At 44.7% G+C, this 22,275-nt stretch overlaps 1 protein-coding gene across 2 annotated transcripts in view; it reads right to left on the minus strand.

Moving 5' to 3' along the window:
* Positions 1–3,728: 3,728 nt before the first annotated feature.
* The window catches only part of BEND7 (BEN domain containing 7), a 47,592-nt gene continuing 29,045 nt past the window's right edge, over positions 3,729–22,275 (minus strand). The window contains exons 7-9 of one of the 2 annotated variants that reach the window (XM_068402301.1): positions 17,845–17,964; positions 8,832–8,879; positions 3,729–4,016 (exon numbers count right to left, since the gene is read on the minus strand). In XM_068402301.1, the coding sequence (XP_068258402.1) occupies positions 3,955–4,016; positions 8,832–8,879; positions 17,845–17,964 (230 nt within the window). In that variant the 3' untranslated portion in view covers positions 3,729–3,954. Of the gene's footprint in view, positions 4,017–8,831; positions 8,883–17,844; positions 17,965–22,275 lie in introns of both variants that reach the window. The other variant, XM_068402300.1, reaches the window with a different exon arrangement.

Genomic DNA, 22,275 nt, shown 5'->3' on the forward strand with positions numbered 1-22,275 from the left:
CATTTTTTATAAAGCCCAGGCTCCAGTTTCCTTTCATGTTACCAGGAGGATATCCTTTTTCCTCTTAAGCTTCAGAAGAACTTTTTTCACCCAAAGTATTAATCTCTAGCGTCCTGTGCACAGGACAGAGGGACGCACTGGCTGAACAGCCTGGCGAGGATGCTGGAGCTCGGCTGGAGCCCACGCGTGGGTGCTGGCAATGACACTTGCTCCATCCCAAAGCCATTTCGACAGGTAAAACTGCAACCTTGCAGCAGTACTGGCTGGTGGCTTTGCAGCACAGATGAGATCTAGTGCCTTGCGGGTCCTGGCACACAGCAACATTTCTTGCTCCTAATTGTATCTTAAGGGTGGCCATTCCACTTAACATTACAAATAACAGCGCACTAACCTGCCCGTTTAAAAAAAAACAAGCCAGAGCCACACTTTTGGGGATGACTTGTAGCACAGAGTAAGTGAGTGAAAATACTTGTTGTTTAGCAAAGGATGGATTTGGTCCATCAGGCTGGAAGATCCTTAATTGTGTGAGTGATGAGTTACATTCAGATCTGAAGCCAATTTGTGGGCACATGGAGGGCACAGGAAAAACAAAATGCTGTTGGCATTTACAGGCTTGAAGGGTGGATCCAGGTGAATCTCATGAAGTTCAACAAGGCCAAGTGCAAGGTCCTGCACCTGGGTCAGAGCAATCCCCAGTATCAGTGCAGAGTGGGGGATGAATGGATTGAGAGCAGCCCCGAGGAGAAGGACTTGGGGGTGATGGTTGATGAGAAGCTCACCATGAGCTGGCAATGTGCGCTTGCAGCCCACAAAGCCAACCGCATCCTGGGCTGCATCACAAGCAGCATAGCCAGCAGGTCGAGGGAGGTGATTCTGTCCTCTACTCCGCTCTCGTGAGACCCCACCTGCAGTGCTGCATCCAGCTCTGGGGCCCCCAACATAAGAAGGACATGGAGCTGTTGGAGCGAGTCCAGAGGAGGCCACAAAGATTATCAGAGGGCTGGAGCACCTCTGCTATGGAGACAGGCTGAGAGAGTTGGGGCTGTTCAGCCTGGAGAAGAGAAGGCTCCGAGGAGACCTTATTGTGGCGTTTCAGTACTTAAAGGGGGCTTATTGGAAAGATGGAGAAGGACTTTTTAGCAGAGCCTGTAGTGACAGAACAAGGGGCGGCAGTTTTAAACTGAAAGAGGGTAGGTTTAGATTGGACATTAGGAAAAAAAATTTACTGTGAGTGTGGTGAGACACTGGCCCAGGTTGCCCAGAGAAGCTGTGGATGCCCCCTCCATGGCAGTGTTCAAGGCCAGGTTGGATGGGGCTTGGAGCAACCTGGTCCAGTGGAATCCCCTGTGGTGGGGGGGGTTGGACTAGGTGACCTTTAAAGGTCCCTTCCAACCCAAACCCTTCTGTGATCTGTGATTTAGTTGCTCTTTCAATGCTCCCCAATGGAGAGGGACTGCGTTGACTCACGCCCCGTCCCACGGATGCCAGATGTGCACCGGGCTTCACCCAGTCCGTGCAGCCACCGAAGTGTAAAGGAAACTCTCGCTAGACTTTTTACCAGCCATTTATCCCTAGCAGTCCTTACATAAAGCTGAAAAGGTGTGGCGAGCCGCTCTTTCACTTCACTGGCTCCTTGTAATTGATGGAAGATTACCAAAAACATGTTTTTGCAGGAAATATTTTCTAAGGCTAAACAACATTTGATGAGGGTGTGATAATAAATTACCAAGCATATATCTTTGCAGCTACTGCAAATTATGAGTATCGGTTTGTCCTTCCTGTGTGTTGTTTCCATAGAAGCAGAGCTTAACCTTTTAAGTGCAGATTATTAAGGCACCTAATTCAATTAAAATTAGACCTCAAGCATATCAGCACTTAATACTCAAGAGTTATTATACAATTGGATATAGATATCGTCGTGATTGGCAGGCAGCATGGTTTCCGCCTGAGCCAGCTGGAAAAATAGTCGTGGTGGTAACTTTTAGGGTTTTTCCTATACATTTCCCTATGTAGTCCACTAATTGCTAGGTAATTCCTCAGAAATACAGGAATCCAGCACAGAACACAACAGGAACGCACATGGAATTAGTTATTTATTGTAGGTTTTCTTTTCTGAACTGACAAAGAGGGTTTCCCAGAGATCGATAACACGACACAATGTTATACACCATTTCACAACTAGTCCCTTGTCGCTTTATTAAGAACATAGTAATTTAAAAATATCTAAATATTTACATATTAATAAAACATATATACAGAAGATTGAGACATTTTTACCTAAATATGGAATGATTTTTTTTTCTTCTAATAAACCCTATAAAAAGATTTCTGAAGAAAGTCTGAGCAGTAGTCACAGTAAGTAAACACAAACGCAATCTTCCAAATTTACAAAACGCTGATTCCGTTGCTGAACGGTTACGATATGGACACGACGAACCGGTGCCCCCTGCCCATTGCAGGCAACTCCAAGCCACAAAGGAAGGAAAGACTCAAATCTGAAGGTTTGCAGTGCACGTTTGATCTATTCCACAGTTTCAGAGAGAACACAGTCATTCCTAAAGGTCCACGGTAGGTGAGTGGGGAAGGGCTGGAGCCCGGTTTCTCAGGTGCCGAGAGAACAAACCGCTCCCGTTGGCTTCAGTGGTGTTTGTGGGCATTCGGCGACATCTGAGAAACAGGCTTTAGGATTGTTAAAACAAGAGATTAAATATTTTGAAAACCATCCCACTCTGTAATAGCACTTCTGTTGAGACACTCAAAGGCCAAACAGTTTCCAAAAGAAAAGATGCACCTAAAATATACACAGGGAAAGGGAACACAATGGTAAAGGCTCTAGCGAGCTCTCCCTCCAATTGCAGGAAACACGCTCAAACTGCCTAGTGATCAACAGATGTTGCAGGTTAAGACCTTCTAGACTTTTTCCCGACATTTTTAAAGTGAATTTAGTGCTGATGAAAGGTGCAGCAGTGAAGGTTTGCGTGGAGGGCCACGTACGATTTTACCTCAGCCCTGACCTGAAAGGACCGACCCCTTCAGCGCCCAAGAGGGTAGTGCAATTTCTTGATCGATTCACTCGACTGCTGAGATATCAATAGAGTGCCAGTCAAAAGGTGACTTTTTTTTTTAAAATAGGTGAATATTCTTGCCAAGGGCAGTGGTTGAAAAATCAGTGTGCAGACCCTCTTCCTGGAAACTGGCAAACTAATACGTTTTGAGATTGAGGTGGTAGGGCAAGCTGGGGGGGGAAAGTGAGGGGAGAATGACCACCACCAGCCATCTGCACTACGAAGATGCTCGAGAACCATCCCGCTAGGACCATGTAGGGGAAATTGTTTGAGGAATAGCTGTAATTAGGAAACCGGGCACTGCCAGGAGGAACCCTGCTTTATTTCCTGCTAAATCCAGCGAGGATTTTTTAATCACAGCTGCGTACGACTGGTCCTTGGTACCACAGCAGCCAGGAAAGGAAAAGTGCGTCTGCAGAAGCAAAGAGCTTCGCCAAGTCAAATGCTCATCGAATCCCTGGGGTTTGTCATGGAGAGAGATGCCATCCTGGTCGCTGGGGACGGGAAGAGTCAGCCGGCTGTGTGTATTCGCCTCTGCGTGGCTGAACACGAAACACTGCTGCCAAGCGTACAATCACGTGGAAAAACACAATCATGGAGGAAAAACAGAGGCAAGAGAATGTCTTCAGAGTGGATACCCTGCTAATTAAATAATGCATTGGATACGGAGGGAAATCATCTTTAATTAAGATGAACAATGAAACAACCTGGCGGTTCCGTCATTTGAGGTTACATGGAAAATGCATGAAACAACACAAACTGGAAGGGAGAACGGTACGGATGTCCACGTCTTGTGGGACGCTGAAGTTCTCGCACCGATCTTGCGGCAGCGTTGTTCAAAGGAGAGGAACTTTCTATCCGCTAAGAACACTGGTGCAGGATGTGAAATTCAAGCTGAAAAATCTGGGTTTGCGTCTATCAGATGATCTGTTGTGGTGTCGAAAAGGTTACCTGAAGGAAGGAAGAGTTTGAAGAAATCAGTTAAAAACCGTAAAAATTCAAGAAATCAGTAATTTGGAAGAAAAAAATTAAAATGATGGAAATTACATATCTTTGAGTTCTAACTTTTAATTTCTGATGGGGCTGAACTGCTGGTGTGTACGCAGGCAGCGGCTGCTGAATCCCATTTAGAGTAGAGCTCAATCGGCTAAAGAAAAGCAAATTGAATAGATTTTTTTTGAATGCAGAATTTGCCAGCAAATTTTTTCACACAACATACAGCGCACCCCACTTCAGATGTAAAGCGCTGCATTAGACTTCGGCACAAACCGCGCCGCGATGCTCACCCCTTTGAAGTTACGGTTCTGAAGAAGTGAAAAAAGCACCACATGAATTTTAAACGTAGAGTATGTGCCTTGGAATCTTCTTTGGAAAAAAAAAACCACGACTCCACAGCAGTCTAAATGCATATGGGAGAATACACATATAAAAATAGGTGCACGGTATGGTTATATCCCATCTTTTTTAAAGCACTTTAAGAATGTGCTTTTTCTAAACAGAACAATGGAAGATGGACAGAAGAATTACGATGAGAGTGCTAAGAACACAGGGCAAATAGGAGACAGACATCAATCAGCCTGAGAGGCAAATACAACCCAATGAAAAGGGAAGACTCATACAATCATGCACTGAAAGGATAAAGATTTATATTACAATAAAGGATTTATATTTAAGGTTTCAAAAAGGGGTTTTTTTTAAAAGTTCAGTTTTCTTGATATTGTATTTCAAGAAAAAAGGAGACAACCTATACAGAATTGGATTTTTGCTGTTTTCTTATCACCTCTTTCTTTACCAAGAGATTGCTCTCATCTTTTCACAAAGCTGTATCACCCCTGGACCTGAGGATTGGGATGTTAGTGTTTCAGCTTCTTTTAGGGATATCAAAATTCTTTCTCATCTTGAAATTAACCCCAGTGTGGAGAAACTATACAAACTCTCAGCACAGCTGTGGTCCAAAGCACAGACCACATGGAGGCCTCTCTCATGGTCCTGGGCTGCATATATCTTTCAAACCCAATTTTCAAGATGAGGATTCAAAAAAAGGCGTTGAGGCTGGCTTACATTTGTTTCCACATGCAGAACTTACAGGTTATGCCTTCCTTTTGTGTTTTTTTTTTTTTTTAAAAAAAACACAAAATCCAGATGCTTCCTGTAAATTGTAGACCAGAATAAGATGAGCCTTTTCGCAATACCAACTTATACAGAAAGACTCTAAAGGCTGCCACATCTTCACCCTGGTAACGATCTATCTCACACCTTCCAGGTTCCTGTATCACCGAGAAACTAATCAGTCTTTCCACTTAGTCCACAGTAATTACCCCCAGAGCTGTCTGATCTGTCTCAGCTTGGGTCTGGACACAGCCTTCAGCTTTTGGTAGGTGCAAAAGCTGGAACTGTGGAAGACCTGAGCTTTGATAACATTTTGTTAGAGACAATTCTTCTAGTATTTTCTTGAGCTCTATCTGTCAATGCACCAAAGTTCCCAGCAAGTTTAACTGCCACAGTTCTTCCAATTTACTTTAAACACCCTTCAATCGACAGCTTTTAAAGCAAAGGCCCTCTTAGCGTTGAGGGTGATTTTGAAAGGGGAACATGATTTCTGCTCTTTTTAGAAGTGCTAAAACATAATTGGGCAGAAATGTCTTCCATAGTTTTATAAGGATGTACCAGCTCCGTTTTTTTACAAGGCTTTTGAGTTCCAAAAGAGGGGTTTGAAGACAAAATACCCGCTGTTCTCCTCAAAGTCCAGGACTTTTTGCTAATTGTGGGCCCAGAGGGAGCATGTTCAAACCTGGCTGTAGGCACCTATACCAATTAATGGCGCTCAGAGCCCAGTCCTGCTGGCACCAAAGGAGAGACACCTCCAAACATGACCTTAGCTGATCTGACCTTCTCTCTGGAAGCAGCCCTCTTCCCACCAATGATGAAGAGAGCTGAGAGCAACCACATTTCTGACTGAGGTGTCTCAAATGAAGTGTCAGACATAAGCTGTGATCTGAAAACATGTAGGTTGAGGCGTTTCAGCATCGATAGCCCATATATACCCAGATCTTGTTCATAATGTCACCGGTGTCACAGGCAGGACTGACTGAGCAGGAAAGGCAGTTTAAAGGCATCTGAGTTTCCCCTTTTTTTTGGCACTAACACTTAGCATTGATTCAAATCATTCACACTGAGTGCTTTTGCTTCACAAGTTTGTTCAATTCTTGAAGACCAAGAGAGCAACCACCTGATGTCTGTCATGCATAGCTTCCATACCCCATCTTTTCTCCCAATCCAGTCTCCTGCAAGACACCCTCCCCCCCTCAAAAAATCCATTTCTACCAACACACCAGGTTAACCACTGATCATAGAATCACAGAATAACTTAGGTTGGAGAAGACCTTTAAGATCATCAAGTCCAGCCATTAACGCAGCACTGCCAAGTCCACCACTAAACCATGTTCCTAAGCACCACATCTACATATCTTTTAAATACCTCCAGGGATGGTGACTCCACCACTTCCCTGGGCAGCCTGTTCCAATGCTTGATAACTCTTTCAGTGCAGAAATTTTTCCTAATATCCATTCTAAACCTCCCCCGGCACAACGTGTGGCCATGATTTATCTGATACTGGCTGTCGCCTGCAACCGAGGCCCATTGTGCCAGGCACTGTACAAACACACAGTCAGAGAGACTCTTCCCCAAAGATTCTTCAAGCTAAACAGAGAAGACAGCTGAATAAATCACACGAAGGCTCTCTTTAAAGAACCTGCCAGTAACACCCCTTTATAAAATCAGCTGTACTAAGACAGGGAAAGACCTCTGTAAGAGTTATATTCCACCTCTTTTTCCGCGCTCCTTGATAGAAAGCATCTGTATTTTGTCTCTCTATCATAATTACTGTCATTATACTGCCTGTATATCACTTTAAATTATTTGCTTCCAAGAACAGTATGATATTACATGGATACGTACTGTAAAGAGGCACTCACACACACATAATAATGGGTGTGAGTCAAGCGCTTGGCTTACAGCCTGCGAGCATCACCTCCCCCACCAATGCAAACTGCAGCGTGGTTTATTTAGGCGTCCTTCCACGGATTGTATGGAGAAATACACATCGCAAACAAATACTTCAGCTGAAAAACTCTGTGTGCATGGGTGCTCAAAGGTGTACGAGCAAGCAGACCGCAATGGTGATCTGCTGTGGAGTGGAGAAGGAGTCGTCTTCTCTACCACAACCACCTCAGCACACTCATTTCCATCAATGATGTACAACACAAGTAGTAACTACAGAAACTGTGCTCAGAGAAAAGCAGAGCAATACGGTAATTCTGCTCCTTAATACGATTACCAGAGCAATGAAAAGATAACACTACGTTGCATTAGCAACCTTTATTAGGGTCCTCTTGCGACGGAATTGCTTCCCTCCCTGATAAAAGAAACGAACAGGATGTCACTTGGAAGAGACCTTTCAACCCAGAGCTTCCTGCATCTATTATCACAACCGTACCCTGAAATATTATTCAGCGCCTGGCCAAGAAAGCAGCACGGCGGCTCGCAGTCAGCGTGCGCTCCCAGCCCCCGCTGGGTCCATGCCAGAACAAGACTATAGCTGCTTGTCCTCCCAACTGCTTCACTGGCCCTACTCCTTAGTAACTGCACGTGCTCCAACAGCGGGATTTCACCCGACAGCCCTCCACGGCTGGCAGCTGCTGCTCCAGCACACAGCAGCGGTGTGTGAAAGCTCCTTCCCCAGCCTTATGCAAGAGATCAGAGTGCACACGAGACGGATGCTGCAACGCTACTAGTACTCTCCTGACCACCCCACAGCCTCCAGGTACCGTGCCGTGCGCTCAGCAACCCAGTATCAGCCCTGTCCTGTTCTACACAGCAATAGCATCGCTGATCTCCAACCACCCTGTGTTGTCACACCTTAGGGATATGATAAAAATGCACCGTAATCCATGACCCTATTTGTCTGTTCAAGATCTTCCCTGCTTTTAATTTGGCTTTGGGGATAACAGGCAGCATCTTGGTGAAATTACAGGGAAATGACTCTAATGCAGGGAAATGATCATCTCCCCAGACTCTGGCCCCACTGGATTTTCAGAGGACAGCAGCTCAGTTTCTATCATCAGGGCACCTATTGATGGGCTGACTCTTAACGAGCGGGTGCTTCAAATTTCAGTCTCAGCCTGTCTTGATTACAACACCATGTGGAACAGCATGCAAAAATCTTATTTTCTAGCCCACACTGCTGCACAGCTAAGATGCTGTTTAGCAACTGTCAGGCTTTTAAGGCTGCGTGGCTGCACTTCAAGAAAAAGTAAACCAACACTTAACTAGCATATAAATATCTTTGCAATCCTTCTGTGAACCCAAGATATTATTGCTAATACCTTGGGCAACTGAATAGATGCTACGATACAAATTATTGTGTCTGTCCCTACCAATAACTCCATTAAGAATTCAAAGAACTCCCCAAAATACCAGGGATGAGTGCAAGTCCCTATCTGGCATAGGAAGGGTAACTTACTGGCCTTATTAGCTTAGCTGCTACCATGAACCTTGAGGTTTTATGAATATGAAATAGAGGGGGAAATTGTAAGATTCTGTTGCATTTGTTTTTTAATACAGGCCATTCTAAACTTAAGATAGCTGGGTCCTGTGTGCAATTACCTGACTGCATACGGCACGCCGGGATTATTGAAAACTGCTTCTGTGCCATAAACAAACAAACACACACACTGGAAGCTGATAAAAATTTTAATGCATTTTACCTGTTTGTAGTAAAGAAATGTCCGGCTTCTCATCACAGTCAGTCGCCTCTGCTGATTACAAATATAAACAAGAAATCTCATTACTTTTACTGAATATGGGAGTGCGATTAAAAAGCTACATACTGTAGAGCGATTTTGCATTTTCTATCTACTTTCCTCAGCTGCAATTTGCTATTGCTCAGTTAAAAACTCACTGCTTGGAGGAAAAGGTCATATAATAAAAATGCAAACTTAGAAGAGGGAGTTGGCTGTTAAGAAGCAGTTGTGCCAGCAATGGGATGGAGTAACACTCGCTCTTTTTAAGGTTTCAGGATATGAGGATGATAAAAGGAGTTGCAATCATTTGATAAAATCACATACGAAAAGGCCCCAGCGATCCTCGGAGGAAAAGCCTCTCAGGCTGGTGCTCCACCCTCTGACAGCTGCCATCATCCGACGCCTCCGGGGAAAGGGTGAATACCCCCATTTCTGCACCCAAACCTCCCGTGACCACAGGCAAGCTCATTTTGCGGGGCACGGATTTACTAGGGCAAAATGTCTTCAAAGCTCCAGGTGGGCACTCGGCATAATTAAAAGAACACGTAACCACTCAGGTACACAGGCAATTACAGCGTATGTATACACAAGTGCTTTCAACCCACAGCTTATGCAAGATCTTTGGAATTAATTTAGCCCACGGTGAAGGAAGGCTAAAAGCCTAATTTGTTCATCTCGTCTTTGCCACAGGCCAAGGGTATGCATCAAGGTAGCTAATTTGGCTCAGCAGATGTGCAGTGACTTGTTACACTGTAGTACCCTGGAGTGGGCATGTGAGCCCCGAGTAAGTTAGAGGCGTGTAACAGGAAATCAGTGCCTAACCTACACAAGCCCTATTCAAAATCCTATTACCTTTGTCTTTTGGCACTTCAGCATCATATTTAAGGTCTTTAAAACACAATGAGATCTTTGAGAGCACTTCAGCAAACTAGGTGTGGTCCTAAATCACAGAATCACAGAATCACAGAATCACAGAATGTTAGGGATTGGAAGGGACCTCGAAAGATCATCTAGTCCAATCCCCCTGCCAGAGCAGGATTACCTAGACCATATCACACAGGAACGCATCCAGGCGGGTTTTGAATGTCTCCAGAGAAGGAGACTCCACAACCTCTCTGGGCAGCCTGTTCCAGTGTTCGGTCACCCTCACCGTAAAGAAGTTTTTCCTCATATTTATGCGGAACCTCCTGTGTTCCAGCTTGCACCCATTGCCCCTTGTCCTGTCAAGGGATGTCACTGAGAAGAGCCTGGCTCCATCCTCATGACACTTGCCCTTTACATATTTATAAACATTCATGAGGTCACCCCTCAGTCTCCTCTTCTCCAAGCTAAAGAGACCCAGCTCCCTCAGCCTCTCCTCATAAGGGAGATGTTCCACTCCCTTAATCATCTTCGTGGCTCTGTGCTGGACTCTCTCTAGCAGTTCCCTGTCCTTCTTGAACTGAGGGGCCCAGAACTGGACACAATATTCCAGATGCGGCCTCACCAGGGCAGAGTAGAGGGGGAGGAGAACCTCTCTTGACCTGCTAACCACACCCCTTCTAATACACCCCAGGATGCCATTGGCCTTCTTGGCCACAAGGGCACACTGCTGGCTCATGGTCATCCTGCTGTCCACTAGGACCCCCAAGTCCCTTTCCCCTACGCTGCTCTCCAACAGGTCTGTCCCCAACTTGTACTCATACATGGGGTTGTTCTTGCCCAGATGCAGGACTCTACACTTGCCCTTGTTATATTTCATTAAATTTCTCCCCGCCCAACTCTCCAGCCTGTCTAGGTCCCTCTGAATGGCTGCGCAGCCTTCCGGTGACCAGCCCATTATATTGTACATGGTCAGTGTGGTGGATATACGTCTACTCACATCCATCCATTGCACGATATCCACAGGGATCAAATCTGACCAAGACTACAGATGCACCAAGCAACTTAGTTCAGCTCCCACTTGAAACTAAGCTAACTGTCCAGGTCATCTTTATCATGGTTCTACACATGAGGATGTTGAGTTGTTGCTTTTATGATGATATTGTAAGAAGAACCAATCCAGCTCCTGATCTACATTAGTTTCCTCATGTAGATCCATCAACCCTTGGCTCTCCATCCCTGGACCGAGAGGCCGCTCTCTCTCCACGTGTGTGGATGTCAGATTACTTTTTAGCTATATGCTCTCTACTCAGTTCTGCAAAATTAATTGAATGAAAGAAAGCAGAAACAAACTAAAACCCCTAGTACTAAGCAGCTTTCCTCCCACAGAAGGTTTAAATGGATAGCCCTGACAAGCACACAGCACGGACCTGCAAGTGACTCCGTGCCTTGAATCCATACCTTTTTCTGCTTTCTGTGAGAAGGTGGCACACTGAGCAGAAACACATTAAGTGCTTGGTAGAGCTTACTGCAAAATCTTGACTCTTGGAAGGAACAGGTGGCTCAATAAATGGGAAGAGGTTACCTAGGCTGGTTTGAATCTGGACCGGACTTGCAGCAATGGAAGAACTGGATGTGCAAGGGAGGAGACAGCACAGTGAAACAAGCAGCTGAGAAACAGCCAACAGGACACACACAGCTTAAAACATCAGGAGTGACAGTCTGAGGCCAACTTCTAGCTGTGTAATGAAGAACTCCCTGTACCAAGTGATTCTGCGTCATGGCTACTCAGCATGCAAGAGACGAAGCTGTAACTGGCCCCTTGGGTTGAAGGGGCCCAAGCTACGAAAACGGAGGAAGCCAGATGTGAGTGTTGGCAATGGGTTGGGAAACCTTTCCTCTACCGGTACCAGGGCTGGTGCCAGCTGGGCTGTCCACTCAAGTGTTAGGTGTTCTGGAAATCTCAGCAGCGGCTCTTGAAGTAGCTCTAGAGATGTGGTTACCTTCCTCCTCACTGCTCTTCTTACACCTGGCTAAAACTGAACTCAGAGGAAGGCAGTAATACAGAAAGGAACAAATGGAAGCTCCAAAGTACCTTGTTTTCACAAGATAAGGACTTGAGTCTCCAAATTTGCAGAACCAGCTTTGTTGCTAACAAAGTTACCTGGCTATTTTAATCTGGCACAAAACTGACACATGAGCTCCAGCTCTCCACCAGTTGTTCCAGTCCCGTTCCTCACGCCAGCACAAATGTTTATATGGTCACCAAGATCAAATCTAGCTAAAAACTGGCGACACGGCCACATGAATGCTTGTGCCAGCGCCAGAAAGGGAGCGGGAGCACGGCAGATGCCCGGAGAGCCTGTTCACTCTTCTCAGTAGCTGCTGGAATTTGTGTTATGAAACTGGATGCGTAACCGCAGCTCCAGGTGAAGTATGACACAAAACCATGACAAACACCTCGACCTCCGAACACGGATGTAAACCACCAGCTTCTCACATGTCATTCCAAGCAGGAAAGAAGGTTTGCCTTCGACAACCGCACCCAGAGACCGCCAGCCAAACTTTACTTGTCTTGAGCCAGCTTGCAAGACAAGGCAAGCAGGAATAGATCCTCCTGTGGGAACTGGGAACCTCTTTTCTGTCCTTTGCTTAGATAGAGCTCAGTAGCTCTTGCAAAACAATCCTGGTAGTAATTTCCTTAGAGATCTTCCACCCCCATATTGTTTAGCTTCTGATGTACATGTTAAGCATAGACCTGCTATTTTGCTCCTTGGACAGAAGTATATGTGTGCTTAGTGCTGGGAAGATGAATGCAGCAGTTATTCATTTTAATATTGCTGTCTTTATCTAAGATACTGGCCACAAAAGTGCCGTATCACATGTTGGACTCGCATCCGACATCCCTCCTGGCCCTGTGTGTCTTGCTAAGCAAAAAATCAACCTGATCTCTCGCAACACATAGATACTGTATCAAAAACACAAACCAGGGAAATCAGAAGGATGAAGAGAAATAGAAAGCAAAAAAAAACCCTCAAACAAAACAAAGGAAGCAGCAGTTTGAACAAGGACGTGGGAGAAAAGGTGTATTTCCAGAAAAAAGGTAAGCATTTTTTCTTCCTTTGTTCCCCCTATTTTACACTGCAACAAAGTAATGTTAATTTTAAACAACAATTCAAGGATGAAGTGTCATGGCATGTAATTTATTTAAATTAATCCTGCCTGAAAAATTTCAGCACACTTTCTAACATTGCCATATTTTCCTTTATGGAGTTGGGCAATCAAAAGCTTCCAGGTTACGCACAAGGCAATCGCTTTGCATGAACAGCTCTTACCCGGCGTGCTTGGGCAGTATTACTCACACAGTATCGGCTTTCCTGTCTACACAGTGGACAGCCACTACAGAATAATGGTCACAGGCTCTTCAGAACATAAAAAGGGAGGGAGAACTTACTGCGAGAGACGTGTGGCCCCTGACCTACTGCTTATTAATGGATGGAGCGTTTAGTAATCAAAAGGCTTGGATGCTACGTCTGGCACAGAGGTGACACGAACAGCGAGTCAGTTCCTTCTGATTTTACCCGTTTTAAGATCTTTATGCTAACGGTCAACTGTCTCCCTCTGTGCTGCCACCGGCAAGGCCACCAGCCACCTACCCATGTTCTCTTCTGCAGGGTGAAAAGACCACTCCATGGGAAACCCGCTGCCGTAAATTACAAGGCAATTTGCATTGTAATTCACTCTGCTTTAAGAGAGGAAACCTATGCACATGCCTTCTCCTTTGACTTCTTCCCTTCTAGGGCCACTTTGCATCCCATCCCAGCAGCCAAAAAGGTTCAGCTTCTCTGTTGGGAAAAGACAGATCTGGCAGTATGAAGCTGTGCCCCAGTATGCTGTGCTGTTGGCATGAAATGGGACCAGCAGTCAAGGCTGAAGAATATTCTCATACTCTTTAATTTTAATAATAACATCTGTTTGTAACATTAACCTCGCAGTCTCTTCTCCCCTTTTTGACAGCCAACTTGTGAAATTTTGAAAAGACTGAACAAGGCCAATAAAAATTTAATGGCAGTGACAGCTTTATTCTCAGATCTAACAAATAAAAAAACCCTACCCAAGTCTCAGATCTCAGGCAATAATCTAAAAGAACTAAGAAAAAGCCAAAGCAAAATAAACAAATTAAAAAAAGGAATATTTCCAGCTATGAAAAATATTGTTACTGATTCAGAACTTAAATTAATTTTTATTTGGCTTAGGATAACAACCTTTCAAAATCTACACAGGGGAACTATTTTCTAGAAAGCAGAATTTTCAAGTGTTTTTTTGATTAGCTTTCCAAGTAGGGAGCTTTTCTGCCTCTAATTCTAGGAGATGAACCAAACATGATAAATAAGATTGAAGCTGGGCAGCATCTATGATCCAGTGATCATGATTTCATTTAATTTGGAAACACTCAGGAGAGTGCGTCCTATAGAAAGAGGTATGAAAAGCAGATCCACCCCACTCATTTGCTAGAATTCTCTGAATTTATTAATATCACTAAAGCCATAGCAGGATTTACGTTATCAGACTGAAATAATGTTTCACAGGATAAAGTGGAGAGGGCTGCTCATGAATGCAGTGTCTTACTGCCTGGTTTGAAATGAAAAACTAATCAGAGGATGTACTAAAAGGCTGAGGGGAAGGCAAGCAGGACAGAAAGCCTGCCCCTCCTCTCTTAAATACTTCTGCTGTTAAAATTTAGCCCCACTCAGTGGTGACTAAAAAGTTGTCTTGTGGCTTCTGTAAAAGGAATTTATCATCTTAAGCTTTCTCCAGATCAACCCTGCGCATTACAACAAACCAGAAACTGATGCAGATAAATCAGTGTGATCAGGCAGCAGGGAGACATGTTGGCTCAGAAAGTCCTGGGTGAATTTAGCTTAACGCTGGCTCAGATTTGTTCTTTGGGCACCTTAGTCTATACCCACAAACTTGGCCGGCAGGTTTCAGTGAGCAAGTGGGGACAAAACTAAAAGAGAATGACCTGGGAGTATGGAAATTGAGGACACTTGCTTTGGAGGGCTCAGCCTCTGCTCCACCGGCCACAGATGGACTGGAAGAGCTCAAGAGCTCAGCTGGAAGAGTGATGAGTCCCACAGCTCAGTGGCTGCGACTCTGGAAGTTTTCAGATTCTTAAAAGCTAAATTTTTCTACATGTAATCCTAGGACACCTTCTCCCCTAAGGAGACCAAACCTCCCTCCATGCCTGCCCTCCCCTCCTGTTTTGGTCTCTGTAAGTTACACACAGCTGTAACAATTTTGGTATGGCTTCACGATGAAGAGTTAAAATGTGCATAGTTCCCACACAACCAGTTTTATATCAGGATAAAGATGCTGAGGGCTGTGAGACTATGCTAGCAAGCATCCTAACATCCTTCCCGTGGCCCTGTAGACCTCCCCAGGTATCTGCTAACAGCCATCATTGGAAACAAAACACGGGACTAGATGGATCTGTTGCCTGATCAGTTCTATGTCCCTCATAGCAGAAGCTCACGGTTGTAATGCACAAATATTAACAAATCTTGTTTCAACAAGATGAAGATGTTACTGCAACCAGCTGTCTGCTCCTGCCTCTCTGAAGGTATCTACTGCTTTACTGTCAGAAAGGCTGTGGAAACTTCTCAGTTGCTTCGGTGCAAGGCCAGGTTGGTTTAGCTTAAGCCACTAGTGAAGATGGCAGTGGACAGTAAGGTGCAGATGGCCATGGTGGTGTGTTCAGTCATTCCTGCTAGTTCACAAAGAGCATGTCTGCCTGCGGCCTCATGTCAGAAACTGGTGCACTTCAGGAATGGCCAGTAAATGGAATAACAGAAAAGAGAGGCTTTCTAGCAATCCAGTTACCATGTACTTTGTTTTTTTCCAGCAAATAAACCTGAGGGGATGCTAGGTACATTGCTGCTCACTACTCATCCACACAGGGTAGATTAGGTTAGATATTAGGAAGAAATTGTTTACTGTGAGGGTGGTGAGACACTGGCCCAGGCTGCCCAGAGAAGCTGTGGCTGACCCCTCCCTGGCAGTGTTCAAGGCCAGGTTGGATGGGGTTTTGAGCAACCTGGTCTAGTGGAAGGTGTCCCTGCCCATGGCAGGGGGTTGGAACTAGATGATCTTTAAGGTCCCTTCCAACCCAAACCATTCTATGATTCTATGATACCGGTTAAGGAGTCACCTTGCCTCTGCAGGAGACATTGGAGCCTACCTTACTCAGTCACACTACAGTCAGCTTCACTTATTTTTCTTCATACTCTTGCTAGCTTAGAGACAATATCCTCTGCTTAGATTCTCCCACTCTCAGAAAGGACCAAGGATAGAGGTGGCCCCATTTGAAAGGCAAAAGCTGAATGTCATTCTCATTTTAATTAATATCCTGCAGAGGCACGAAGAAAAGCAAATAAAAAAGGATGAAAGAAAATAAAAATCAAAACAAAATTAGGTCAATCCTCTTTCCCGAGGGATGATCTGCAGACAGCCCAAGGACCCGCTGCTCCCCACACCCCGCACTCTGCACCTTATCGGAGCCTGGCATCCCAGTTCCACCCTTCTGTCCTGGGGGGGTACAGGCAGCCTCGGAAGGGGCGGAAAGCAGCCCTGTTGTACAACACCAGTAATGTGACACTGTCTTTAACAAGATTATCTTGTATCCCTCTCTCCTCCCTCCCCCAACACGCACAAGAAACCCTTTTTAAGGCTGGTGCTGGTTCGCTGCTCTACTCGGGGAAGCTTATGTCACTGAGTAATCTGCACTTTTTCTCTCCCCCTGTGTTATTTCTGTCTCTGGGTGTTCCTCATTTTCCTCAGTCTTATGCTTTTCCCTCCTGGCATTAATAAAATTGTGAATGATTTCTGATGCCAGTCTAAGTGTATGTTTCAGAGACACAGCTGTGGACAGAAAACGTTGGCTCTCTGAGACGGGGAGCTGGAGAGGGCATTCCCTGTGGTCTCGTTCACCCCACCATAGCCACGGGGAACACCAGCATCCCCGGGGGAGCCATCAGGTTTCCCAACCCATCAACCCGCAGATGCAAACAGGCACTTAATTGTGGTGAAGGGCAGGAGGGAAGAGGAGAAAAGGCAGGCAGCTAAATACAGTATCGGTGAAGGACCGTGTTTAAGGACGTTGGCACAAGTGATGTACCTCAGACAACAATGTCAGATGCTCCGAGGGAGCGATGGGCAAGAAATATGACCACAAGAGAGCCTTAAGAAAACACTAGGATGAGGAAGAGTAAGTGAAGCCTTGTATGAAGAAAGCCCCTTGTAGGATAGGAGGCACAAAGATGGGAAGGAGACTAGTTAAGGTTTGTAAAGTAATTACATGTCTCTTAATCAGTGATACTGCTTTCCCATTAATTCCACTGGGGATTTCGAGACTGCACGTTGCTGTTCATCACTGGAGCTGAGAGCTCACCAGCTGCGTGCTGCCAGGGTGAAAGCTTAACACTGAGCCTTCAGCCTGGTCCCAACCCCAAGAGTGCACGTTATCCCAGCCCAAGTTGAGCAGCTTTGGTGCAAAACCCTACCTACATTATCCGTTACTCACTGCTGGCAAGCTCCCTCCCAGGTATTGCAGGACCTTGCTGGCACAACCAGGGTGGGTGGTATTTTTTTTTCCTACAGTGATGCTGATTCTTTCACAAGGAATGTGAGAAAACATCTATCCTTCCAGACACACATAGTTTAGAGGGAAAGGTCATTTGGGGTATGGCTTGTCACACCAAATAACACAGAATTTAAAAACTTCTACCTGCAACCCTGGGCAGATCAGCTAGTTTAGGTCTCAGATTTCATCAAACACTGGGAAGAAGAGTTTGTGTGCTAATGGAAAGGGGTTAGAGACAACATTTGAGAAAGACTCAAAGTGAACTTGGCTGCACAGACAGCTCCTAAACTTGCTACCATACCAAACACAAACACTGTACTTTACACAGAAACCTGCTAAAATCTTAGAGGTCTAATTTTCATAGAGTGAACATGTACAACTGCACAGTCAACAAGAAAAACACTTCTGTGGAGGCAAAGGCTCTAAGATTTTAATCTTACACTCACATGTTGTTCCTTATGTTTTTATACATACCCGAGCCTCTTTTTAATCGTCTTCTTGCCAGTTTAATTTGATCCTGAAGAATCTGGACCCAGTCCCTAGGACCAGGAAGTTTATCCACACGGTTAGCAGTGCAGTATTTTTCTGTAAAGACTGAAACAAAAAGATACCATCTTTTTGAAATGCGCTACCAGAATGGAGAAAAGGAGACTGGAGAGGATTATAAACAAAATATTCATGTATCAAATTATTCACTTATCAAAAAGCATTTAAATGGCCAAATCTAGGATCGTGAGAACAAGGTCCAACTCAGCGTTTCACAAGTTTATCATTCAGAAGTTGTTTGTGTGTATAAATATCACGGTAATACCATAGTTGCTACTTATAAAAGCCTACCAGAGAAACGGTCTACACCTGATGTCTTCTATTCATGAATTTCACACAAAAACATCACAGAAAAATAATAGTGTACTTTGAACTGAGTCTCCAGATGTGGCAGGCACTTATAAATGCTGCCTTCTGTATGGTACAAGCAGAGAGCTGAAGATCTGGTCATTTGGTGGCCTCTTGGTCAGGTTCCTAAGGCTGCAGGCAAACTGATGAAAGACAAAAGTCCTACCACTGCAGAAATCTCTACAGTTCTCATACTGCCAAACCAGATGGAATAGAACTTTTATAAAGCTACTAAAAAAAAAAGCCATTATTGAGAAAAAAGAAGTATCCTATAGGTCCAATTTTATATTTTGTAAAAACAGTGCATAGAGGGTCAACATTATCTTTAATTCCATGTTTACAGCAAACCTAGCAGTGTTATGCCAAAACCACAAAATTACAAATGGAGTGAAACTGATGCAATTGATTTTCATCACACAACTGAGAGGTGTGCAGAAAGTAAACAAAAGCTGAAATAGAAAACATATTATGACTGTTAGTATTGCTGTTGTAGTCTTGGTCAGAGGTCTCACAGCCCAGAGTCCAATTATGACTGGCAAACAAAGAGAGAAAACTGGTCCCAGCTCAAGGAATTTGTAATCCTCGAGAACAAATGTCACACAAGTGGGATGGGGAAGCACGCAACAAAAAATGACAATTTCAGTATTTTTATACACACGCTTTCGAAACAGCACTAGCTGGTAAGTGTAAGGGGACCAAAAGTAATCACACCCTCCAAACTCTTCCCATGTTAACAACTTCACAAAACCATTGTGTGAAAGGCATTAGCCATACTTTCCTCTGCAGTCTGATCAGCAAGGATATCAGACCGACTCTGAGGGCTTCTCAGGGAAGTCAGTACAGCCCCACACATTGCCAGGGTCCGATTTGCAACAATTATGGTCTCTCTGAAGGTAGAAATAATCTTTCCTTTCTGAATCCATACAGTACCCAATGCAATGGGAACCTGATCAATGACTTAAGACTCCTACTTACTTCAAACACGCAACTGCAGTTCCTGCTTGTGACCAGGGCCTGGGGACAATCTGTGATACCAGGCTGTATCCAGGCCACCCGCTGCAGGTGCCTACTGTGGGAATTATGACCACTGCTCACTGTTGCCTGCACAGGAAGGCAGAGTCTGCCAGCCAATATGTTAACTTTGTTCTCTTAGAATCACAGAATCATAGAATTGTTTTGGTTGGAGAAGACTTTTAAGATCATCAAGTCCAGCCGTTAATCCAGCACTGCCAAGTCCACCACTAAACCACATTCCTTGTTCTTCTCTTGAATGAAAGTCAAAATAGCTTTGATTGCTCAATGTGTGGTTAGGGAAACACCAACATGGGCAGAAAAGAACGAGAATGCAATAGGAAGGAGACAGGAGAAGTGGGACCTCCCCTTTCTAGTCCAGCTGTACAGTGTTAACAACCCCTCTATCACAGAATCACAGACTGGTTTGAGTTGAAAGGGACTTTTAAAGATCATCTAGTCCAACCCCCCTGCCATGGGCAGGGACATCTTGCACTAGACCAAGTTGCTCAAAGCCCCATCCAACCTGGCCTTGACCACTTCCAGTGATGGGGCATCCACAGCTTCTCAGGGCAACCTGTGCCAGTGTTTCACCACCTTCATCATAAAAAAAAGTCCTCCTAACGTCCAATCTAAACCTACCCTCTTTCAGTTTAAAGCTGCTGCCCCTTGTCCTGTCACTACAGGCTTTGGTAAAATGTCCCTCTCTGACTTTCTTATAAGCCTCCTTTATATATTGAAAGGCTGCAACAAAGTCTTCCCGGAGCCTTCTCTTCTCCAGGCTGAACAGCCCCAACTCTCTCAGCCTGTCTTCATATGAGAGGTGCTCCAGCCCTCTGATCATCTTCATGGCCCTCCTCTGGACTCGCTCCAACAGCTCCATGTCCTTCTTATGTTGTGGGCCCCAGAGCTGGACGCAGCACTGCAGGTGGGGTCTCACGAGAGCGGAATAGAGGGGCAGAATCCCCTCCCTCGACCTGCTGGTCACACTTCCTTTGATGCAGCCCAGGATACAGTTGGCTCTCTGAGCCGCAAGCGCACATTGCTGGCTCATGTCCAGCTTTTCATCCGCCAGTATCCCCAAGTCCTTCTCAGCAGGGCTGCTCTCAATCCATTCATTCCCCAGTCTGTACTGATATTGAGGATTGCCCTGACCCAGGTACAGGACCTTGCACTTCGTCTTGTTGAACTTTATGAGGTTCATATGGGCCCACTCCTCAAGCCTGTCAAGGTCCCTCTGGATGGCATCCCATCCCTCTAGGAGATCAACCGCATCGCTCCGCTTGGTGTCATCTGCAAACTTGCTGAGGGTGTAGTCGATCCCACTGTCCATGTCATTGATGAAGATACTAAATAGTATTGGTCCCAGTATGGATTCCTGAGGGACAAATCACACTTACTTCTGAACACAGCTCATTGACTTCTGCAGGGAAGGACTTCACTGGCTGGATTTCTAGTCAACATCATAAATGAAAAATAACCGCTTCTGATCTTCTTTTTTTTTTTTTCATCTTTTTTCCTCCAGTTCTGAGTGATGCGGCTCACAAGGGAAACTGGTTGCCCAGGAGAAACACTGCAACTGATTCAACAAGTGCCACTGAATACCCAAGTCAAAAGAGAGAATTTCTCCCCGGCTAATCATCCTGTTGCAGAAGCGTTAAATTATTGTAAGGACGGCAGTTAAAATGTTTTCAGACAGGAAGAGTGATTTTCAAGCAAACAGTCCCTCCTTTAAGTTCTCTGCTCGTTTTTGTCATGAATGTAGCCTTTTCTCCACTTTCGTATCTCTGTCATGGAAAAGGACTAAAAGTGCCACTAAAGGACATCTGGGCACGTGGTAGAGGAATGTCCTAATGATCATAATGGCAAACAACATGATTTTGTTCTTGTGGAGATTTCATACTGGCTCAGTCATTTCTTGGAATAAATGAAACCACAGTGCCCAACAGCCCAGCTCTTTGGAGGGAAGAAGGGTGCTATTGGAGCCAGGCTGAGTAACGAGCTACAGGACGTCAGCCCTTGGCATCTTATTCCATCACAGCTTTTAGGGACAGGCTCCCTTATCAGGGACCAGGCACTAGCATTTGGGCAATACTGTAAATGCCAAGAAAGATCATTGTTATTACAGTGGTACCTAGTAGTACCATCACAGATGAAATTTATCTGCTAGAACTACAACTCCCCCTTCTTCTCCCAAACTCAAGGGAAGAGGTTACACCAAGCCTCAGAATTTGCTCCAGTAATATGAGGTTAGCTACTGAGAAACATTGCTCTCTGAAGTGGGTGATGACTGCTATTTTAATAGTGCTACTGCATCTACTAAAAAACATTTATTTTATCACAGTGCTGCTCAAATTAGAAGGTTTTTTTTAAAAAAAAAATTTTGAACTCTTTTTTCTTCCATTTAACTTATTTATTAAAGCTTTTAAGGAAGAATAAGATACAGAGTGAACTCAACTTTGGATTTTTGCAGATTATTGAGCTCAATAAAGGAAGGTATAAAAAAAGTGTTTGTGATTTAAACCTAATTATAAGCAGAACTGTAAGAAAGTCTGCCAGCAATGCTGTAAGATGTATTAGGACTATGACATAGCCACAACATACACTTCATTGAAGAACTGGATAGGTTGAAAGGGTCCTCTGGAGGTCCCCATGTCCAGCCTGCTGCTCAAAGCATGGCCAACTAGATCATGACGCTCTGGACTGTGACCAGTCAAGTTTTGAATATTTTCAGGGATGGAGATCCTGCAGCTCCTCTGAGCCCCTATTTCACTGTTCAACCACCCTTATGTTGAAAAAGCTTTGCCATATATCACGTTGAAATTTTCCATGTGTCCGATGCCTCTTTTGCCTCTAAGAAGACTGACTCCATCTTCTCTACACCATCCCATTAGGCAGTTGTGGACTGCAATAAGGTTTCTCCTGAATCATCTTCTCTCCAGTTCTCTCAGCCTCTCCTCATATTGCACATCACATACACACTTCACCACTTACCTGCTT

The sequence above is a fragment of the Nyctibius grandis genome, chromosome 5 (genome assembly GCF_013368605.1).
Source record: "Nyctibius grandis isolate bNycGra1 chromosome 5, bNycGra1.pri, whole genome shotgun sequence".
In the NCBI taxonomy this organism is placed as follows: domain Eukaryota; kingdom Metazoa; phylum Chordata; class Aves; order Nyctibiiformes; family Nyctibiidae; genus Nyctibius; species Nyctibius grandis.